Raw genomic sequence first — 20,290 nt, forward strand, 5'->3', positions numbered from 1 at the left:
TAATTTTTCATTTGAATCCGTCAAGTTTGTTTATAATATTCCTTTTCAAAATGGCTGGAAATTCATTACCAAACAACTATAATTCCTTGCAAGCATAAGGCTGTTGGAATCAGTGATAAATGAATGTACAAAGTTGTCACCGACAAGATAAATACACCTAGCGATTCTTGCAATTGAGAAAACTATTAGCAGTATAATACGAAAGATTTTTTGATCTACTCAGTTTTAATAATTGCAGGTAAAGGCTTCAATTAATACAAATTAAAAGCGTTTATTCTTATTTAATCAAAATTCACTTTAGATTAATGGAAAGATTGCGAAGTATTTTTGCCAAAACTAACTTGTATAATTAACTTCCAACAAATGACAGTTGCAATTTTTGAGAAATCAATGGAGAGCCAAAATTCACATTTGTATCTTTAACAGGTTATTCTACCAAGAAAAGATGCTATTTGGAAGGAATGGTACATAAAAATAGATAAAAAAATAAAAAAGCAGATATTAAACTATGCACAAAAAGCAAAAAGAATTTTGTTGTAATTTGCATTTTTTGATGGACTATAAAATAATGCTAAAAATTGTTTCATAAAAACTATTTTCATTTGCAGTTATTGTAATATTCCAAAAAATTTTCTTTACTGAAGAATTAAAAGATGTCGGATAAAGAATTCTTGGAAAGCGGAGAGCAAGAGGGAGCATGCCCAAGTTATTTTTGGTACTTGATTGGAAGTTTTAGTATTACAGCGATAATAATCGTATTTCTGATCGCTTATTTGATCATGTATTCTGATCATTTCATGTGGGCATTACGACGAAATCCGAGACCGGTCAGTTTAATAATCAAAAAAAAGTTATTTAAACTGTTGATTAAATTTTCGGTTTTGATATTCATTATTACGATCTGTTACGTTATTTCAGTCTATAAAGACGAAAAGTAAGAGCAAGGGAAGCAAACATTCAAGTGACAAAGGTGAATCAACTACAAAGGGAGGTTAATACTTACTTCTTATTTGAATCAAAATATATTTGAAAGCAATACTGATTAATTATTTAGATTAATTACGTGTGGCAAATTTTTCAATTTACTTAATTAATTATAGTGAGCCAAATGGATGAAGTAAGCCAACAAACGAGCGCACAAAAAGATGCGCCGCGAGATGTGACAGTATAATTACTTCATTGGAGAGAAGAAAATGAGTTGTTTTCTGTTCGTTTGATACACATAAATTTGCTAATAATGTATTGTGATATTACACTTCTAGTGATAACGATTTACATTCTAATTGTGTTTAATAATACAAAGTTTTGATCGTAATCCAACGATTATAAAGAAAAATTGAAAGATATAGCTATTTGGACAGCACATATCAATAGATTGAACGGTTTAGAAACGGGTATTGAAAACAGATTAAGATTATAAGGACAGATTATTTTAAGGTTGCTAGGAAATTGCTTCAGTTTCCATGTGATTTAAATCTTTTAGGATTAATTTTCTAAACCAATGTAAATAAAACAGAATTACTGTTTATGGTTGCATATGAATCAAAGACAAGCTGAGAAAACATATGTGATTAAATTAATTTTAGATAAGATAAAAATTTCTCAGCTTGAATGAGAATAAAATTCGAAAATCTTCGAGATAAATCAAATGCCTTAGAAGTGGTCCCAAGTCATAGATTTTATAATTCTCTGCAGAAATCTTTCCTCAACCTAAGATCTAACCTATACCCTTAACCAATGATTAATGAATGCACTGCAAATTCCAATGTGAGATTTGCAATTGGTGAATTCAAAATATAAATCTCAATTTTTTACTTTGTCAATTATGACAAAGTAAGAAAGCTAGGATCGATGTCACATAACTTTATAAAAGCAGAAATTCGTACCAAATATAACAAACAACTAAAATGAGGTACAAATGAAATCTAGGTTTGACCTTGATATCTTGGTAATGAACGACCCAGCATGAAGTTCATCTGTTCATTAAACACAGATTGATTATAACTCCAGTAAGAAAAGCCTTGCACTCAATGCTCAAACCTTTTTCGTCGTGAAGAAAAATGCAAAGTCATATTCTTGGCACTTTCAATTTTTCAATTCAAATTCACTGCCCAAATGTTGTGATATGAGATTTAAGCTGTCTTGGAGAAGATCTAAGAAAGAAATCAAAAAATAGGAGATCCAATACTTGAAACTTTATTTATTTGATTGGTAAATCTTAATTTTTATAGTCAAATCTTCCAGTTAAAGTTTTGTCATCTTTGTGCAACGGTGTGTGAGATGAACAAAGAGTGATAGATCATTTGTATTATGTTATAAACAAAGCATTAGATATAAATTGGAAATGAATAATTTGCATTAGCATAACTCGCCACATTAATGATATGAGATATCATTATCACAGCATTACTAACCATTTCTGATCAAAGTAAACTGAAAGAAAAACGGTTAAAAATTATCTGCGACATTATCCCATTCAATATAATTTAAGATATTTTTTTCTTACGTTCATTGCTTTTTGCATATTTGCCAAGTTTCTCCGTCAACTTCTTTAGTAGCATTTGTTTCAGCACATCCATATTTAATGCCTCAACAGCTGATTTCACCGGAATGTCTAGTCCGAGATGTTCCATCGTGAACAAATCATCATTATTTTCATCAACTTCTGGTCCATTTTCTTGAGCGCTGGTTTTTTTCTCTGCAATTTTCCCATCTTCCACTGTATTCATTGTTTCTTTGAATTGTTCCGCATCCGCTGCTTGAGCATGTGTTGCTTCCGCTTCTTCCATGTCTTCTGCATCCGCCACATCGATTTCTGCTCTCTCCGTTGCTTGTACCTTTGCTGTATCCGCTTCTTCGATCTTAATTTTCTCTGCTTTATTTATCAACTGAGTAGTATTTTCTGTGTTTGAGGACTCATTCGTGTCACGTTTTCCTAAAGTTTTGTCACCTGGATTTTCTGCTTTTGTAATAACAGTCAGTAACAACAGCGCAACAAGAATCGAAATCTGAAATCCTCTTTCTCGCATTTCCGAAATACGAAAAGAATAGTACCACTCTAGTTGACTTCTTAAAACCACTTCCAAACAATGTAAAACTTGAAGCAATCGACTGCGCTCTTACAAGTCAGAAATGACAGTAAAGGAAAATTCAGAAGAAATAACTTTTATTCACTTTTTTAATTGGTATAACCGTTGATTGCTCATTTTAACTATAAAAGATGGTCCATTTAAACATATAGAACTTATTCTAATTATTAAGTTTCTTTGAGGCAGTAGAATTATTTATTAATAAGTATTATTTATTAATGAAATAATAAATTGTTCATAGCTTTTTGATATCTTTTTTATGCTAGGCTTATTTTAAAATTTATTTTGCAAGTAAACTTCATTGAAGTTAAAGTGGGATCAAAGGATATTTCTTTCCGGTGTAAATAGTGTATTAGATTTGCTGACTAATGATAACAGGTAAGAGCACTTACGAATTATACATAAAACTATCATTTACTGAACACCGAGTCTACTGAATAAGCTAATTAGCTGCTTAAAATAGAAATAGATGCCAAATTTTTAATAATAAAAGAAATGAAAAAAGAAGAAAGACTACACGTAGAGATCGTATAGATGTAGTAGAATCAGCGTGAGAGAACGCATACGATTGTGAACGGAATTGATAAGTTACAACCTTATGACATGGAACTGATAAAATGATCAGTAGAACGAAGAAGGTAAAGCTCAAACAAGTTGTTCTTCCGGAAAATTCATCAGGAAAAAGTCAAAAACGATTTTTCCATTTGAAGGTTCTTTGTACAGCAGTACTTTGTATTTAGTTATTATCGGTTTTCCTAACCAAATGTACTCATAAAGATCATTCTGCTGCTTTGCAACTAATTATGCTAACATTTTTCGCAAATATATTTGAAGATGAAATCTCAAGTTCGGCTACAAAAAGAAATTTACACTCCGGTACCTCAGATCGTTTACTTAAAACACATATTTTGTTAATTATCCATGAAGTTAACTTTATCAGTCAATCAGTACGGGACATCAATTACAAATTACAAAGCTGACTTTAAACGAATTACAAGTTGTCGGATGGAATGAGATTCAATTCTAATTTTGGTCGTTCCGATTTCTCATTTCTTCGATTCAGATTTCATTCCTAAAAATTATGATATTTCGTCTAAAAATTGAAGGGAAATTAAAATATTTAAAACACAAAATAAATATTGAAATACTAACATGCATGAAAATTTTTTATTTTATACATAAAATATGTAAAATATAAAACTGAAGTATTTCTATTAAGAAAATACAGTTTCAAATCAAAAAAATATCCAAATTTCGACCCATTTCCATACTAATATCGCTTATAATATCAAAGGTATTTCATCACAGCTATATTGTGTCAATAAGATGAGATCAAACTGAAGATTGGGGAGATATGCTTAATAATATCAAGTAATTAAGAGCTTTCTGGCATCTGCGAGGTCTAGAAAATTTTCCATCATTTCATCCTGCGACTCCTCGGCATTCTCAAATCAATGTTATTTTTGAATTACGATTTCTCTTAGATCATTATGATGTCTTCCATGCAAGAATTTAATTTTTTTTTTTGTATTCTCTAAAAAGGTTAAAAATATAAAAATAAAGAAAAACTAAGAGAGGAGAACTTGAATTATTGTTATAGTGAACAAAGTTAACCTTTCATATTCTTTCCATTGCTTTTCCTCCTTTTTCTTTTCTTTTTTTCTACATCATCGTTTCCTGATGATGATACTCTAAAATTCAAGTGGTCCAATGCATTTATTCTCACAAATTGAAAAAATGCAGGTTCATTTTGTTTTTTTTTTTTTGATTTGTATTTAGGATTTAAATGATTGTTCAGAAGAAAATTTTAAAACAAACGAAGTAATGAGCAATGCTGCTGTCTTAACATCATTTTCTGGCTTAGCTTGCTGAAAAAAATCAAAATGCATTAGATAAAACATTTATGTTGATAATCTCTCAGTCTACTAGTAATTGAATTCGAAATGATCATGGAAATTTTTGAATCTATTAGCCATAAATAATTTAAATCTGATAATCAAGAACCTTTCCTCTTTCGTTACTGCTCATCGGTGTTGTTACCTTAGATGTTTCTAACTTTTTCATTTCAAGCGGTGCAACCTTATTTTCCACAACTACTTGTTCGCCAAGTGGAACACTTTCAGTGGTCAATTTTTCAGCAGGTGACGATTCATTACTCACCTCAAATTGTCAGCTCTGTATTTAAGTAAGAATATTCTCAAAGTTAGAACAAGACAAATTTCTTAACTAAGCTCGATTTCAAGAAGCAAGGGCATCAAATTTATTGATAGTAAAAATAGTGAAAAAAGATGTCAAAAAGGAAAAAAAATATGTTATCTACGATTTTGAAACTCTGTTATGATGACAAATTAGTATGAGCTCATTTTTGTAGTTTTCGATAAATTGAATAAAGTATAGGAAATGAACTCTAATTGATGCTTTATAATTACTAATAGTAACCATTGTAAATATTAGTAATACAATAAATTTTTTTAATTTAAACTGGGTTAAAAGATCATTAACAAGTGATGTAGAATGAGAAATGCATAAAATTGAAAGCGAATCAGAAAATAATTGACGCCTGTGATTTCTCAAACAGTAATATGATAGAGAAATTAAAGTATATGTTATTTTCCTGTGTAATCTTTTACCCACCAAAAACTTGTATAATAATAAAGTTGAGGTGAAATAGATTATAAAGGTTAAAAGGTAACAGTTAGATATATTTCATTATAATCGCAAGCAATTTGCAAGCGACAGCTAGTAAAATACAAACCTCGCCAGCAGAAAGCTTTGAAGAGGATTTCTTTTTCTTTTTCTTGGATTTTCTCTTCTTTTTTACTGGCTAAAAGCTTTATTTTTTTTCGTTTTAAAATTACCGTTCATCTATTATTTCCATGAATAAGCAAGCATCATTTAACTGCGTATTTTTATGTTATTGTGACGTTTGTTTAATCGCTTAACTGAGTAAAATTTCAACTATGTATTTCCGCCACTCTTCCTTCAGTTGATGTAGAGGAACTCTTAGCCTTAATTTGTCATCACAAATTTGAATGAATTAACAGTTGGTACCACAGCCAAACGTATTTCGCCCTTTAACTCGTTTTCATCTTTCTCTTGAAGAATTGCTCTTAACTCATCAACCTGAGATGAAGTTGATTGTGGTGACTTCGTAGCAGTTAACGATTCAGAGTTTGGAATCGACTGAAATGATTGAAAGTCATATATTGCCGCGAGCTGCATGGATGGCTTCATGTAGTTGAGCTTCGATTTTTTGGCTTTGGCTACTGGTTAGAAAAATTCTAAATCGAGAGTTAGAATTTGGTTACTAGAAGTTCATCTGTTCACCTTCTTAAGGAAGTTAAAATGAAAAGAGCTTCAAGCGCATACAAATTAGAATATTTATAGCAGCTGCTAATATTCGATCTTAACTCTTCATTTAACAGGTGTTTGTCTACCTTATAAACTTTTTACACTCTACCTGACTTTGCTGTTGTCCTGGAACATTTTGCGTCCCTAATCTTCTGCTGCTCTAAAATTTTTCCCTTCTTTTGAAAATCATAAAGCTAATAGATGGCTTTGTACTTCTGCTAAGAATAAGAACAATAGTTCATTTCAGAATAATAATTTACCAGTTAAATGGTCGGTTTATATTCGAGTTAAATATCTGCACTCAAAATATATGAAAATGTGGTATTAGGAGATGACTGTTAATATATTTTATGAATAAATTTATATAAGAAACTTGATCTAAGTTTTTGGAGACTTAATTTTTTTGTATTTTTGTTATTTTTATATTGTGCAAATAATTTTTGTTATTTTTGTAATGCTTCCTGCAAAACAAGTCAGTCAATTGTACAGAAATCTTGAAGTTGTTGGCACTTGGATATTTAATTTTAGAAGTCAAATTGTCAGTTAAATGATAACTGACTTTAATGAAATAATAGCATGCAAAGGCGCAAGCTACAACAGCCACAACAAAAGCAGCTTTGACTTTTTCTATTTGAGGTAACCGTGCAGTCATCAAAAAAGATTTACAAAACGCCTAGAAAAGGCACTTTTCGCATTTAAGTAACATTCCTTGATCAATGTGTAATTTGCATAAAATTATTGCAACGATAAACTGTACGGAATGATTATTCTTTCTTTGAGTAAAATAAGTAAAACAAACTTTGATAAGAAAAAGTGACATGAAAAGATGGAGACGAAAGTACCACAGACGCTTATTTCTAATTTTTTCCAGAACCAATAGTGTCTTCAAATTTAATAAAGGGTATTTTGTTTCTGGCCTGCTGAATTAAATTTCCTCCTTCAGAGGTGAGAAGAATGTGAAAATAAGAATTTCAGAATATGCTGAATGTTTCAATAACAATTTTTTAACTTGAGCAAAATGTTTCAACCCTTATGTTTCTCTTAAATTTTTGGTAGGGATATATTTTTTTTCTTAAAGTATCGGTTGCTTAATAGCTATTGTTTAATACTGCTAATGCTTATGGTCTAAAGCCGTTCAAATTTGTGGTAAAGGCCATAATTCATTTCTTCCCGGTCCTTGCTTGAAAAGAAAAAAGAAGCGGAAAGAACAGCTGAAAGATTCATGATGACAGTATCCACTCTACCATGTAAATTACCCATTTAAAAGCTAGTTAAAAGCAAAATACCGCAATCGGCTATCCCATTCCGTTCATTAGCGAAGCACTTTTAGAGATGATGAAACAGTCAGGCGGGTGCTTCAAGTGGTTACTGAAATAGTTTCTGAGAAATGGAGATTTAGAGAATTTGAAATGAAAAACAATGAGCAATGAGTCAGTCAGTTAACTGCGGTTTTGAAATGATTTGCAAAATGGCAATCAATTCTTTTGGGTGATATGAGATCATTAATTATTAAAAAGAGTAGGGCATAAGACTAAACGGAAACGCAACCAACTGGGAGACACTCTAAATCATTACTTGTTATTAAGACTTTCAATAGCGATCGAGTCTCAAAACCTTCGAAGTGATACTTCCAAAATATAATTAAATATTTGTCTTTTTTAAATGCATCTATTTTGTTTATTGCTATATTCGCTTACCATTCTGTATTTAAGGGTATAAATGGATTTCAATCTTGAAAGAATCAATCCTAACCTTTTGAAAAAGCTGTCACCAAAAATCAGCCCATTCAAATTACTTCAGAGGTTAAAGAAAGGAAAACTTTCATCATGTCTTATTCAGTTTTACAGCCCTCACAGATAATCATGTGTACCATAAGTTGCACTCACCTGTAATTAGCAGGTGAATTTTATTCATTAGCTATAATACAATATTAGCACAATATTCAGGTTTTTCTCTCGAAATTCTTGTGATAAAAGAAGAAATATATTCTCTAATTAGATTTTTCGCAAATATTCTCCGTCTGGTCGCTAATGAAAGGTTAGAACAATAACAATTTAAAAGATCAAAGAAGAGTAGGAATGAATTAATCATAATGGAAAGGATGGAATGAAAGGTAGAAAGAGTTCAGAAACTGAGGACCATACCGGGAATGAAGTAAACAGTGGCTGTTGGACTCTTAGATTATAGGAACTGAATGTATAAGGAAATGACTAAGTCAATTGAGGAGTGAGTGCTATACATTGCAAAAATGACCAGCAATAAACATCGTCCATCTTAGGTCATACACATATATATATATATATAATTGCTGCAATGCATTTCACTTCATTATATTCAATAATTGCAATAAAAATTGTGATGTGAAATAAATTTTGGCAATGATTTCTATGAATATTTCAGGCTCTAGAAGTGCCTTTCATCCCATTACGCATGCAAATGTAAGTTACAACTTCGTTATTTCAATTACTTCATCGCAGACTACGACAAACCTATAACGAGAGATCTAGGAACAATTTTTATAAACAAGATATTAAGAATTATCCTTATAATACAGTAAAATACTATTTATACAAATTAACCTAATAAAATCTGTACATATAGACAGAGTAAAATATGAATTGGCACGTGTTACCTGCATCAGGCTTTGTACATTGATCTAGTTTTGCAGATTCACTTGCAATTATACTTGGACATTGATATACACTTTCATAATGAAAGAACAAATTGTAATACTTCATTATTCAACATGTTTACATAGCTTCTTGATTTACGAGTAGCCTTATTTGTTGATCGAGGAGTGGATCATGCTGTTTGTTTGCGAGACAGTTTGGTGAAGAAGAAGAGAGCAGGTAAAATGTGTTACCTGCTGTGAGTCTTTTTCCGATTTGCGGTATCACAGTATTTCGGTGCTACACTCCGACCGCTAACGCATTAGTTGCATTTCCTGTTTATACACTTCTTTCTTTCCGTTTACTTTTTGTAATGAAACCGCTGTTTTATTTTTCTAAATGTTTCTATTTCAACTATGCGACATTTAATGGATGTCACTTCCTTTCTTACCATTTATATTTTTATCAAAAAATGACGACAAAGTAATTAAACTTGAAGCATTTATTGTTTCAGAAATATTTACTTCCTTCATTAGTTAATAATTTGCCAATTTAATACCATATTGTCTGCACTTTCATATTCTGATTATTTTTGTATTCTTCAAAAGATTTGAGCGCCAAATATGCAACATATACTGTTACACATACTTCACACTTCCAGACTTTCCTCTGCATAGCAAAAAAAAATCTGTGATTTGAATTTTTTTTTTCATAGTTATTTATTGATATTATTTTTATAATTGTCACGTTTCGATTTTAAGGAATTCAGTTTTAACCAGTGAAAAGTTCTCTGTGTCCTTTATTTTTATTGTTTTCAAACTTACTGTTAAATTTTATTAAATTTTGTTCATTTGTTGGCATTTTATTTTAGGAAATATTGCTCACTGTGAAATGATAATAAATAAAAAACATCAAACTGAGTAACAAAGTAATAGCTACTGGAGCATATGCAGAAAAATTCATTTAATTTCTGTTCTTTTGTAGTAATAAAATTTATTTAAACAATATTTCTATATTCCATTTATTTATAAGGTTATGGTAGAAAATCATTCTACTAAAATTTTGTTTGATTCTCAACATCCTGAAGGTAAATAATTATGAAACAACATTTATGTTCTAATTGTTTGTACCGATGAATCAGGAAGTAATTGAATTAATGAAAACATTTTTAAAAAGATTTTGAAAATGTAGTCGAATAATATAAAGATTTTTTGCAATATTGAAGGAGTGATTTGGAAATGATGAAAGAAAGTTAAATTTCCATTCATTCAAGAAATAATTTTGCATTTCATAATTTTCACAAACCTCTTTCAATTGCTAATCTCTTAGTAAGTTCAAATAGTCGGCAAAAATTAGTTCCGTAATTTGGAAAATCCGAATTTTTCGTGCAACTTTAAAAATAATCGGTTTCAAATTGAGCGACAAATAATATTAAATTTTATAATATGGCATCAACAGTAACCTCTATGAGTTTAGCTTTATTTGATTTTAAGATATCTTAAAATCAATGGTTCACATAAATGTGCAACCGAGTAATTCGGATAAGTAAAAAAGTTTTTCCTATGGTATCAATAGAAATATTCGTATTAAATTGGACTTGATTTAAATTTTGTTCATTTTTGTATTACAATTAATACTCAATAAATCACTTCAGCATTTCATTTTTTTGGCTGTTACAAAAATTAAAAGTTAAATGAAATTTGGATTGTTATAAATCCAACAATAATGCACCATCCATTAGTCTCATCGTTTAATCTTATAAGGAAATTATAATGGAAAAAATTGCAGAAGGTAGAAGACAAGCACTCTATAAAATACCGTTGAAAAATAAATATAATTAGGATGTAACATTAAACATAAAAATGTGACATTATGCAGTTTAAGCATTAATATATTTAAAGTTATATTAAGAAGTCGAAGTTTTAGTATCCATTTCTTCTTCTTTCTAGTATCTTTTAATATCTGACATCGATAAAGAGAAATAATTATTGTTTGGCATTGAGAAATGAATGCAATTCAAAGCATTTTATCTTTAACATCAATAGCAGAAGCAATGCAAGGTGTCTAAAGCTTCGAGAGATTTAGAGGTTAGCTTTGGACTTAGAAAACCTCAGTACTTTTGATATTATCCGAGATGAAAGGGAAAAGAAAAGCCTAATTACCGTTCATTTTGCTGTTGATCCACCCCTTCCGCCAAGTCTGTACAAATGATTGGCTAGAGTTTGGCACTTCAACTGCTGGGCTAACGATATCGATAGTTCAGCGTGCTTTTCACCCCGCCCACTTCCGTAACGAACCACAGATATGGTGTGTCCTTCTTGGAAGATGGGTTGGTCGATCATAATAGTTTCCAAGGCTTCCGAGCCAAGAAAAAGAAGGAAATCAGAGGGGAAGGAGATGCCGGACGTTATCGCCGCAGTACGGGAAGGAAACTGACTGCAAATGGATTCAAAATCGGATGTTCGACAGCAACCAGCTAATCCTAATTCTGCGCCACTACTGCCTGCATTACAAGTGGCAACATCGGCTCTACCTGGACCAGCTACTAGTACAAGCTCATCAGTAAGCAAAGATCCACAGCCAAACATCGCTCTTACCAATTTTAATTTCGGCGCTTTTCAGGTATTGAAGAAAATAATCGGAAATCCCGTCTTAACTTACAATGTCTTTCTCATTTTCCCATATTGGCTAGTTTTTATTTTCTGCTTTACAAATAATTCTAAACATTCATCACTCTTTCCCTCCAATCTAACCAGATATCTAGCTCATTATAGATTTCACCTTGCATATCACTAACTTTCATTACTCTTTTACTCCACTTTAATGTATCTTATAACTTTTGCAGCTATATGTTTAAAACATTCTACTGTATTCAATACATATTACTTCAAAGATTATGATCAACTCCTTCAAAAGTTTGATTAGTTCAGATGCAAAAATATAGATAAATCTATATCTTTTTTTTTTTAATTTGTTCTAAATTATTAAAAAATAGCTACAAATGCTTGCGCTGAATGCATTTTTGATCTACCATAGTTTCACTTTCCCAACATAATTTTATGATTTGAAATCTATGAAATCATTACGCCTGTTAAAGTAATTGTAATTTCATGAAGCTGCTCTGATTGCTAGAAGTTGCATTTTATAACCCATAGAATTAAAATCATATTATTTAGTTCAGCAAAAATTTGCCGCATGATATTTAAGGGTAGTAAAATGCTGAGCATGGTTTGGAAGATCTCTAGTTGCAATTACGGTTATTGACCGTTGTTAGCTTTACTTCCGAATTAGCTATTTTGTTGTTATATTCTGGGAACTAAATCATTTTTCTGCACTTACAGTAATGATAGAATTTAAGGTTTCGAAATAGATTAGCAAAATAAATTAAAAATCAAGAAATTTTGACGGACTAAAATTAAGCAAAAGGCTTGTTTATAACTTAGTAATTATGTACCACTTAAGTAGAACTATTCTATTGATAAGTAAAACACGTCAATTCTCCTTTCAGTTATCAGCAACCAATGCGAACGTTAACACTACAGCAAATATGGTTCCCATTTCACAGAGGAACATTTTTTATGACACAAGCAGTACTTCGATACAAACGCATAAACAGCAAATCACTCATCAAACCGGTAATTTTTCTTATTCAGTGCTTCGTTGTTGCTTGAGCACTTATTAGTTTTTTCTTGAATTTTAAATTGATCCTTTCATTTTATCATTCATTTCCCAGATTTCATATTCACTGATATGTCTTGCAATACAAAAGAATAGGGAAATTAATGATGACACAACGATCTGTTACTGTAGATGTCACGGTAACGCGATACTTTATCAGTACAACATTCCTTTTGTAACCTCTCGAAGACTCAGCAAGTACTGTGAAATGCACTTAAGACTGATTCTTTTTGCGCATTATCTCGAAGAAAGCTTTTGGAAACTAATTTATTATATTAAGCATTCTTTTCTCAAAGCAATGACTTCTAGAAATTAACTTTCGAAAATAAGTCCTTCGAAATGAGTCTTATTATTGATATGGATTTCAATTAACTCGTTTTGTGTCTTCCTGGAAATGCTTTTTAATCCCTCTAATACTTTCGTGATATAAGTAAATTAAAATATTCCAATTGTCTAGTTTGTTTAATTACTTTTTCTGATTCAAGAATAAACAAAAACGAAATTCCCTTCACATAGCATTCAAAAATTTATTTAAACAAGATTCGTCTGCATAGAAACTAACTCTATTTATTATACAAATTATAGCATTCTCTTGAATAATGTGCGCTTGAGATAGCTAATGATTTGTAAAGAAGGGAATTTTGAAAAGCTGACAGTTTTATTGATTTTTAGTTGGATTTTACATAGACTTGGAGGATAATGGTTCTTGATTTCCCGAATTCCTATGTGAAGCTGCAATAAACTCAAGCAAACATGTCTTGTTGATTTTTGTGCAAATTTCTAGTGTCAATTTTCTTGGAGGGATATTTTAATAGCGTTATTATTTGAGAAATGAGAACAGTAGCAGAACAGCAAGCAAATTTCATTACAAAAAGTTACGTCTATAAATTTGAAGAAAGAATAATAGTCAATTTGATTGGAGCGGTACAAATTTTATTAGGAAAATTTTGAAGTTCAATAGCTATATTTTTCAAATTACTTTTATCTCGAAATTTATTACATTTCAATTGCAGAACATTAAGGTTAAAAGGGACTGAAAAGAATTAGGCAGAATTGAAAGCCAGTTCTCGGGCAAAGTAATAAACTGATTTCCTTCCTCGGAGGCAAATGTTATTGCAGTCAAATTTGTAAAAAGAACAAATAAACATTTATCGAAATTTTATTTTCCAAACTTTTCTTTGATCTGTTGAATGTTGTTTGAAATTCTGACTCATGTCAAAAGTATAAGCTTATTTATTCATATTTTTTTCTCTTGCTTTATTTTTAAGTTTAAAAAAGAAATAAGTAACAAAACATGCAAATGTTATAGCACATATCAGATCAGGGATTCGGATTTCGTGAAGCCTTTTTGAAATATCACATACTGATCTTTTATATTGAGTGAACATAAATTTGATTTTATTACTAATTACTTTTTACTAATTTACATTCTCATATTGAGTTACTGTTCAACTTTCTGACAATGTACTTGTTATTTTATCCTGTCCTTCCTTATAGGGATGAATTTGAACGCTAATTCATTTCATGCTACGGCACCAACTCATTCGTCGACAACGACCACAACTGTAAAGGAGGAGGTAAAGGTATGTTTTTAAATCATCCGCCAATTAATATTACCACAGATTGAAAATTATGCGGTGGTATTAATCGGCGAATAATTTAAAATATTTAGTATTAATTTTCAACTTTCGATTTTTTAAAACGGTTGAAAAAAATAATTGAAATTCAATCAGCTGGGATATAATTTTGTTGTTCAAGGTTGTGTAAAATTTTAGCCAACAACGTTAAATTCATCGTGCTTCAGTTGCTCATCATTACGACTACCGACGTGTCATACAACAGCATTTGGACAACCTGGTTTGTGTACATTTTATTACAATGGGATATGATCCAATAATTCAAAGCATGCTTTTAAGCGATCAACAGGAGTCAATTTATGCTAAGCATTACTCACCGTTTTTCAATTTCCTGTTGATTTGCTTTGATTGGTTTTAATTAATCAGTCACTGAATATTCTTTCACTCCAAATTATCATCTCAATTAGGAAGTCAAAGTAATTTTATAAACACTTGAAATCTATAATTTCAGTCTGATTTTCCATGTATTAAATCTAAAAATTTTTTAACATTTAGTATTACATTTATATACAGTTATTAAAATCAATGAATTTAGAAATTTTTTAAAGTTCTAGAAAGTTTGATTAACAATTTTAAACTAATTGTGGCAATTCTATACGAAGCATAGTTTGGTTCATATACCCAATTACTCATTCTTTATTATAAGTGTAATTGTTATAGCTCCTAGCAAGAAAAGCGAAACCGATAATAGGGATTTCTTAAAGGGAGCTATTATTTTGTGGTAAATATTGGCACATTGGCAAATATGTTTCGAAAGCTTATTGTCGTTGTGTAGCCTACATGTGCGCTCAAATGAGAGTGTAGCAAGCGCTATTACATAGAATTAAACAAAGAAAGCCGACAGGATTCAGCCCAAGATTGTGTTGATAGTATCAAGGGGGCCAATATCGTTTACCTCTATCCCATCCCGTCACTGCGCTGTCTCTTCCTTTCGTTGAAAGCACTCTATCATACCTTCAAAAAGAATGCGTAATGAGATAATAGGTTCATAAGTATTATGCAAATTACTGTAATCGATATGCGGTAGTTGCAATATAATGACAAGTTGCATTTCACTTAACATCTCTGTCTTTCAACCACCAAAATGAAACGAGAAGTTAACTAGATTGATTTTTTTAAATGAATGAAGTCCTTATAATTTGAGTTGAATTGGTTTAAAAACAAAATAAAAATCAGAAAAAGTCTGACAACGCATTGAAGCAAATTTTCAAATTTATGACGTATCTTTTTATTTATGTTCATTTTCCCTACCTGTTTGACCTGTGGCCTTCTACAGAAAGGTTGCTTTTGTATAATGCTTATGTCTGAAAGAAGAAATTGGAAAAGAAAAAAGTCTTGTTCTCTATGCAATATACACAATTTATTTTGTTAGCAACTGAATTCTCTGCAGTAAGTAGGAGTGAATTACCGATTTACACTGCTGTACAAGGTGTCACATCCTTGTACAGCAATCTTAAAAACAAGAGACATATCATGAATAGAGTTGTTAAGACCTCATAATCTAACTTGTATCCTTGTTCCATTCCACAAGTGCAATTTTGTTTCAATAGGATGAACTAAAGCCTTTCAAAAAGTGTATGGACACGGCAAGGCTTATTAAAAGAAATTTTTGTTCAAACATTGTTAGGTATTTGTGGAAGAGGGCAGAAAGGTCATCATGGATCAGTAAAATTGGCTTTAATCTTATAAAAAAGCTTTTTAGTCTCTGCTTTCAAACGAAAAGCATGGAAATGAATGGGTAAGGAAAGGTAGATAAATAAGTGAAATCAAGGAATGGCAGCTGCAGCAGTCTAACAAAAACATAATGAGCACGGCAGTACCCGTACGACAATTTTACTGAAACGTCCATCATGTAACCCTAGTCCTTAACCCCACATCAAAATCGAACACTAATTATTTCCCTTCAAGATATAATTGATAGAACAATAAATGGGGCAAATCTGTACAATTTTATTTACCAAAATCAAATTCTAATTATCCAAATGTTTAAATGGAAAAATATTTGGTCGTTTTTTTTCTTTTTTTTTTTTATACTTTTGAAATTTGAAAACAATTCATCAAGTTTTGATAGAGTTGCTGAATTCACATAATATCATTAGTAATATTTACTGTTTGACGTAATTTTTGAAAATCTTTTTGAGTTAATAGGCAAATAAATATAAACATGAAAAGTGAATTGGTCATCAGTAATAAGTATTTTCTTTTACTTGCAAAGTAATCCGATTGAAATAAGGCCAAGACTTGCTGGTTTATAATGCCGATACTAATTGCATACTTTTCAACTACCGTAAACTTGACTTTCTTGTTATAGTTTGCTAGTGTACTACTAAGCTAATTAAGACTAAACCCTTCAAAGAACAAAATGAGTTTCTGTTCTGACTGTCTTAGCTGTGTAAGAATAAAGTAAGGGTCAACTGCTTTCTATCCTGTTCTTCTTCCTTTTCTCTCTTTCCCTTTAATTCCATCATCTTCAATTTAAGGCATCGCTAACTCCAATGTTTTCATAGTATACTCATTCAGGAGTCTGCTCAGCCTCAAATTCAATAAGCCTAATCAGAGGCTTTCTGTCCCTTGCTCTTCCTTTTGCACCTCTTTAACGCCAAAACTTATTTCACATGTCTTGAAAGATTCCAAAATGGAAATCATGACTTCATTTGAATGAATTATACAAAGAATGAATCAATCAAAACAAATTCAATCATCCAAATGGCGGTGCACATGCACGATAAAATGATGAAGAAATGATCATCAGTGGAGCATTTAAACAAACTGATTTTCTACGATATCTCGGGATTGTCGGGGAACATTCTTGGCACGCTAAAACAAATATTGGCAAAATATTTAATACTTGAAGAGTTGGAATGATAGATTTGGACTTACTCATAGTGATTTGATGTTTGTGTCTACAGAAATGTAACAGAAAATTGTTACTTATTTCATCCATCAGTGATTTGGCTGTTATGCTAATATCAGTATCATATTTTACTGCAATTACCTGTGTGAAAAATATATGGCAAAAAGTATGTACCTGAAAATTAACAGCTTGAAAATAATATTTTAAATAAGTTTAATAAAGTCTTCAGATCCGTATCAAATCTTGGGTCCGACAAGTAGTCGACTGGCAAGTGCAGGTTAGTTTTCACAATAACTACTTTTGTTTCGAAAATATGCGGTGGTTGTTTTTCAAATATTTCGCTAAAGAAGAATTTTGTAATCTATGAAAGAACTGCAATATAATGATTGGCAATGAAAATTACAACATATTAATTTAAAAATTTTATTCAGCTATACAAATAAAAACTATCAGGTAGTGGACAAATTCAACTTTGGCAGTTCCTTCTGGAGTTGCTGTCAGATAGCCGCTATGCGGAATCTATCACTTGGGAGGGTACGAATGGTGAATTCAAGTTAGTTGATCCAGACGATGTGGCTCGTCGTTGGGGTGAACGAAAAAGCAAGCCAAATATGAATTATGACAAAATGAGCCGGGCGTTGCGATACTACTATGATAAAAATATTATGTGTAAGGTGCATGGAAAGCGATATGCTTACAAATTCGATTTTCAAGGTTTGAAAAGAAAACTGATACTTTATTGTCTAACAAATTTAATAACTAAAGTTACTGTCGCAATTATTTTTGAAGAACAGTTATTTTAAGCAAGAATAAAGAAGTTTCTTATCATTTAATTCTCTTGTCGCATAAATCAAATAATACCACGGTCTCCTATTTCGCTTAAGAAAATTTGAAAAGAAGTTCTGTAAATTTTAGAAAAAGTAAGACACTATAAACTAAGTTTTAGGAATAGCGCAAGCTCTACAACCGCAAACAAATACCACTTCATCAGATCTGTTCCAGCAATCACGACTACATTCTTCAGAATTCATCCATGCACCGTGGGCTACCGCAAATTATCGCACACTTATGACACCTCAATTCCAGGTTCACTTATAGCATTTGTGATAGTAATTAAAACGAAACTAAGATAAATACATTTATTTACATAGCTTTTATTAATGAGAAATTAAATGCAGTAGAGGTGAAATAAGACTATAAAATGCTATATTTTATAAAGACATTATCTTATCGCACTTTCTTACGATTATCTTTTTTCGTTTCCATGTTTACAATTAGAACTTTTGGATAAATATATTTAAACTATTGTTTAATATTTCCAAGATCCTGATATTTTAAGAATGCGAGCTTTCAGGCATCTGCTGCAGCAGGGGCTTTGTTCAATCCACCGGTTGGCTATGCTAGTTTTGGTACATCCGGTAATGGTGCCCTGCAGGCACGTAATTTTCCGCTCTATGCGTCATCCAGTTACCCTAAATGTATATAGTACTAGTCGATCGATGTAAGATAATAGTCAAAAATGAAAATTACTGTCCATTAATTCAATTATAGATCAAGAATAAGAAGATTATTTTCTGAATTCTGATTTTACTTATTAGATTTCCCCATTTAACTGAAAGATGTTTATATAGTTCTTACGTCTGTGTATTTGATATGAATTTTTCTTGTGCATGCGCATTATTCCTGTCGAAACACTGATTTGTCTTTGATGTCAACTTCATAGTATTATGTTTCTCAGCATTTGAAGATTTTATAAATGAGCAAAGTTTCAGAGTTAGCTTTAATAGCAGAAACCCTTGAATACAAATATACATCATCATCATTCGTTTTTTTTTTAATGTAGATAATCGATAGTCTTTTATTTTTTGCGAATTTATTTTGTTCCTTATAACCGATCTCACTGTAATTTTATTCGCTTGAAAATCTCTAATTTCTGACTTAACGTATTATGGCAATGTAATAACACAAATTGAGATTCCATAAAATTTTTATATAAAAATTCAAAATGAAAAAATTGTACAAATCAAGAGGAAGATATTCAATAGTTTGTTTTTTCATCAATTTTTCGCCAATTGGGTTTTGGTTAGTTCATTTGCTCGGGACGAAGAAAACCAGGTACCACCAAAATGGTATTCTCGAATTTATCTAAACTTATTTTGAACTTATTTTAGACCTTACTTTAGATTTTACATTAGATATTCAAATTTTAGATCTTTGAACTTATTTTAGCAAATTTTATCGCCTAGCTGTTGAAGAAAAATACATCTTTAGAGATCTTGACTCCGAGGTGGATGAAATTATCGAGTACTATCCAAAAAAACTATAATTTTCCCTTTCACTGAGCAAAAAGTGAAATTTTTGATGTCAGCTTCTACCAAACAAAATTCATCACAAATAAGTTATCATCATTCCTTTTATAAGTTGATATAAGCTAACCATGGATAAATTAAAAATGAAAATTGCAAGTACAGACAATGGTGTCAACTATGTGTCAAAAGTTAAAAGGTTGATCATCCCTAAATTTCATTCTGATATCAACAACTGATAACTGAATGAAATATGCAAATAAGGCCATCTCATAACATTTATAAATGCTTTCTTAATTCATGTTTATTTATATTTGTGTTTATTTATTATCACTCACATAATAAAAAGTGATAAAGCTGTAATAGAAATATCTCTTCCAACAGATTCTCAAAAAAACTAAAATTTCCGGGTAAAATTGCAGTTTGAAATTGTTATACTATTATAGCAATTAGGTAATGCAACTTCTCATGCATTTGTAAATAATTTCAAGTGTTGGCGCTAAAATTCACTTTTTTACATCACATAACGCAGTAAAAGTTAACCTTTCAGCACTTGTTTTTTTCGAGAAAATTTGAACAGAAAAGACAAAGGAAATATCTCTGAACGACATTTTCGGGTTCCTTAGAAAGCAAACACTGAAATTCATGTAATCGAGAGTATTCTCTTAATAGCATAATTTGGTTTAGAACACGATCATTTTCTTCATATTTTCCAAAGCGATTTATATGATATCCTTATCGGAGCAAAGACTCAGAGATTACTGAT

The 20,290-nt window shown here is 30.9% G+C and overlaps 3 protein-coding genes across 6 annotated transcripts; 2 read left to right on the plus strand and 1 right to left on the minus strand.

Annotated features, from left to right (window-relative positions):
* Window positions 1-653: 653 nt before the first annotated feature.
* Window positions 654-1,171, plus strand: Bm8952 (Uncharacterized protein; the record flags this gene model as incomplete). The annotated part of the gene is made up of 3 exons (XM_001900099.2): window positions 654-827; window positions 919-991; window positions 1,101-1,171. The coding sequence occupies 3 exons, from the start codon at window positions 654-656 to the stop codon at window positions 1,169-1,171; spliced, it is 318 nt and encodes a 105-aa protein (XP_001900134.1).
* A 1,315-nt stretch (window positions 1,172-2,486) lies between these two features.
* Window positions 2,487-7,092, minus strand: Bm8950 (Uncharacterized protein; the record flags this gene model as incomplete). The annotated part of the gene is made up of 8 exons (XM_043079000.1): window positions 2,487-3,118; window positions 4,704-4,780; window positions 4,908-4,957; window positions 5,094-5,249; window positions 5,845-5,913; window positions 6,141-6,272; window positions 6,550-6,600; window positions 7,000-7,092. The coding sequence occupies 8 exons, from the start codon at window positions 7,090-7,092 to the stop codon at window positions 2,487-2,489; spliced, it is 1,260 nt and encodes a 419-aa protein (XP_042934934.1).
* A 4,399-nt stretch (window positions 7,093-11,491) lies between these two features.
* Bma-ast-1 (Uncharacterized protein) lies at window positions 11,492-18,704 on the plus strand (the record flags this gene model as incomplete). 4 transcript variants are annotated; one of them, XM_043079002.1, is made up of 8 exons in its annotated part: window positions 11,492-11,671; window positions 12,558-12,684; window positions 14,225-14,310; window positions 14,503-14,584; window positions 17,448-17,495; window positions 17,672-17,932; window positions 18,165-18,304; window positions 18,573-18,704. In XM_043079002.1, the coding sequence occupies 8 exons, from the start codon at window positions 11,492-11,494 to the stop codon at window positions 18,702-18,704; spliced, it is 1,056 nt and encodes a 351-aa protein (XP_042934936.1). The 4 variants fall into 4 exon arrangements, with proteins under 4 accessions (XP_042934936.1, XP_042934935.1, XP_042934937.1 ...); XM_043079001.1 differs by having other exon boundaries at window positions 14,225-14,304; XM_043079003.1 differs by lacking the exon at window positions 11,492-11,671 and having other exon boundaries at window positions 12,597-12,684.
* Between the last annotated feature and the right edge of the window lie 1,586 nt (window positions 18,705-20,290).

The sequence above is a fragment of the Brugia malayi genome (assembly GCF_000002995.4).
Source record: "Brugia malayi strain FR3 genome assembly, contig: Bm_v4_Chr2_contig_001, whole genome shotgun sequence".
NCBI classification, from domain to species: Eukaryota; Metazoa; Nematoda; class Chromadorea; order Rhabditida; family Onchocercidae; genus Brugia; species Brugia malayi.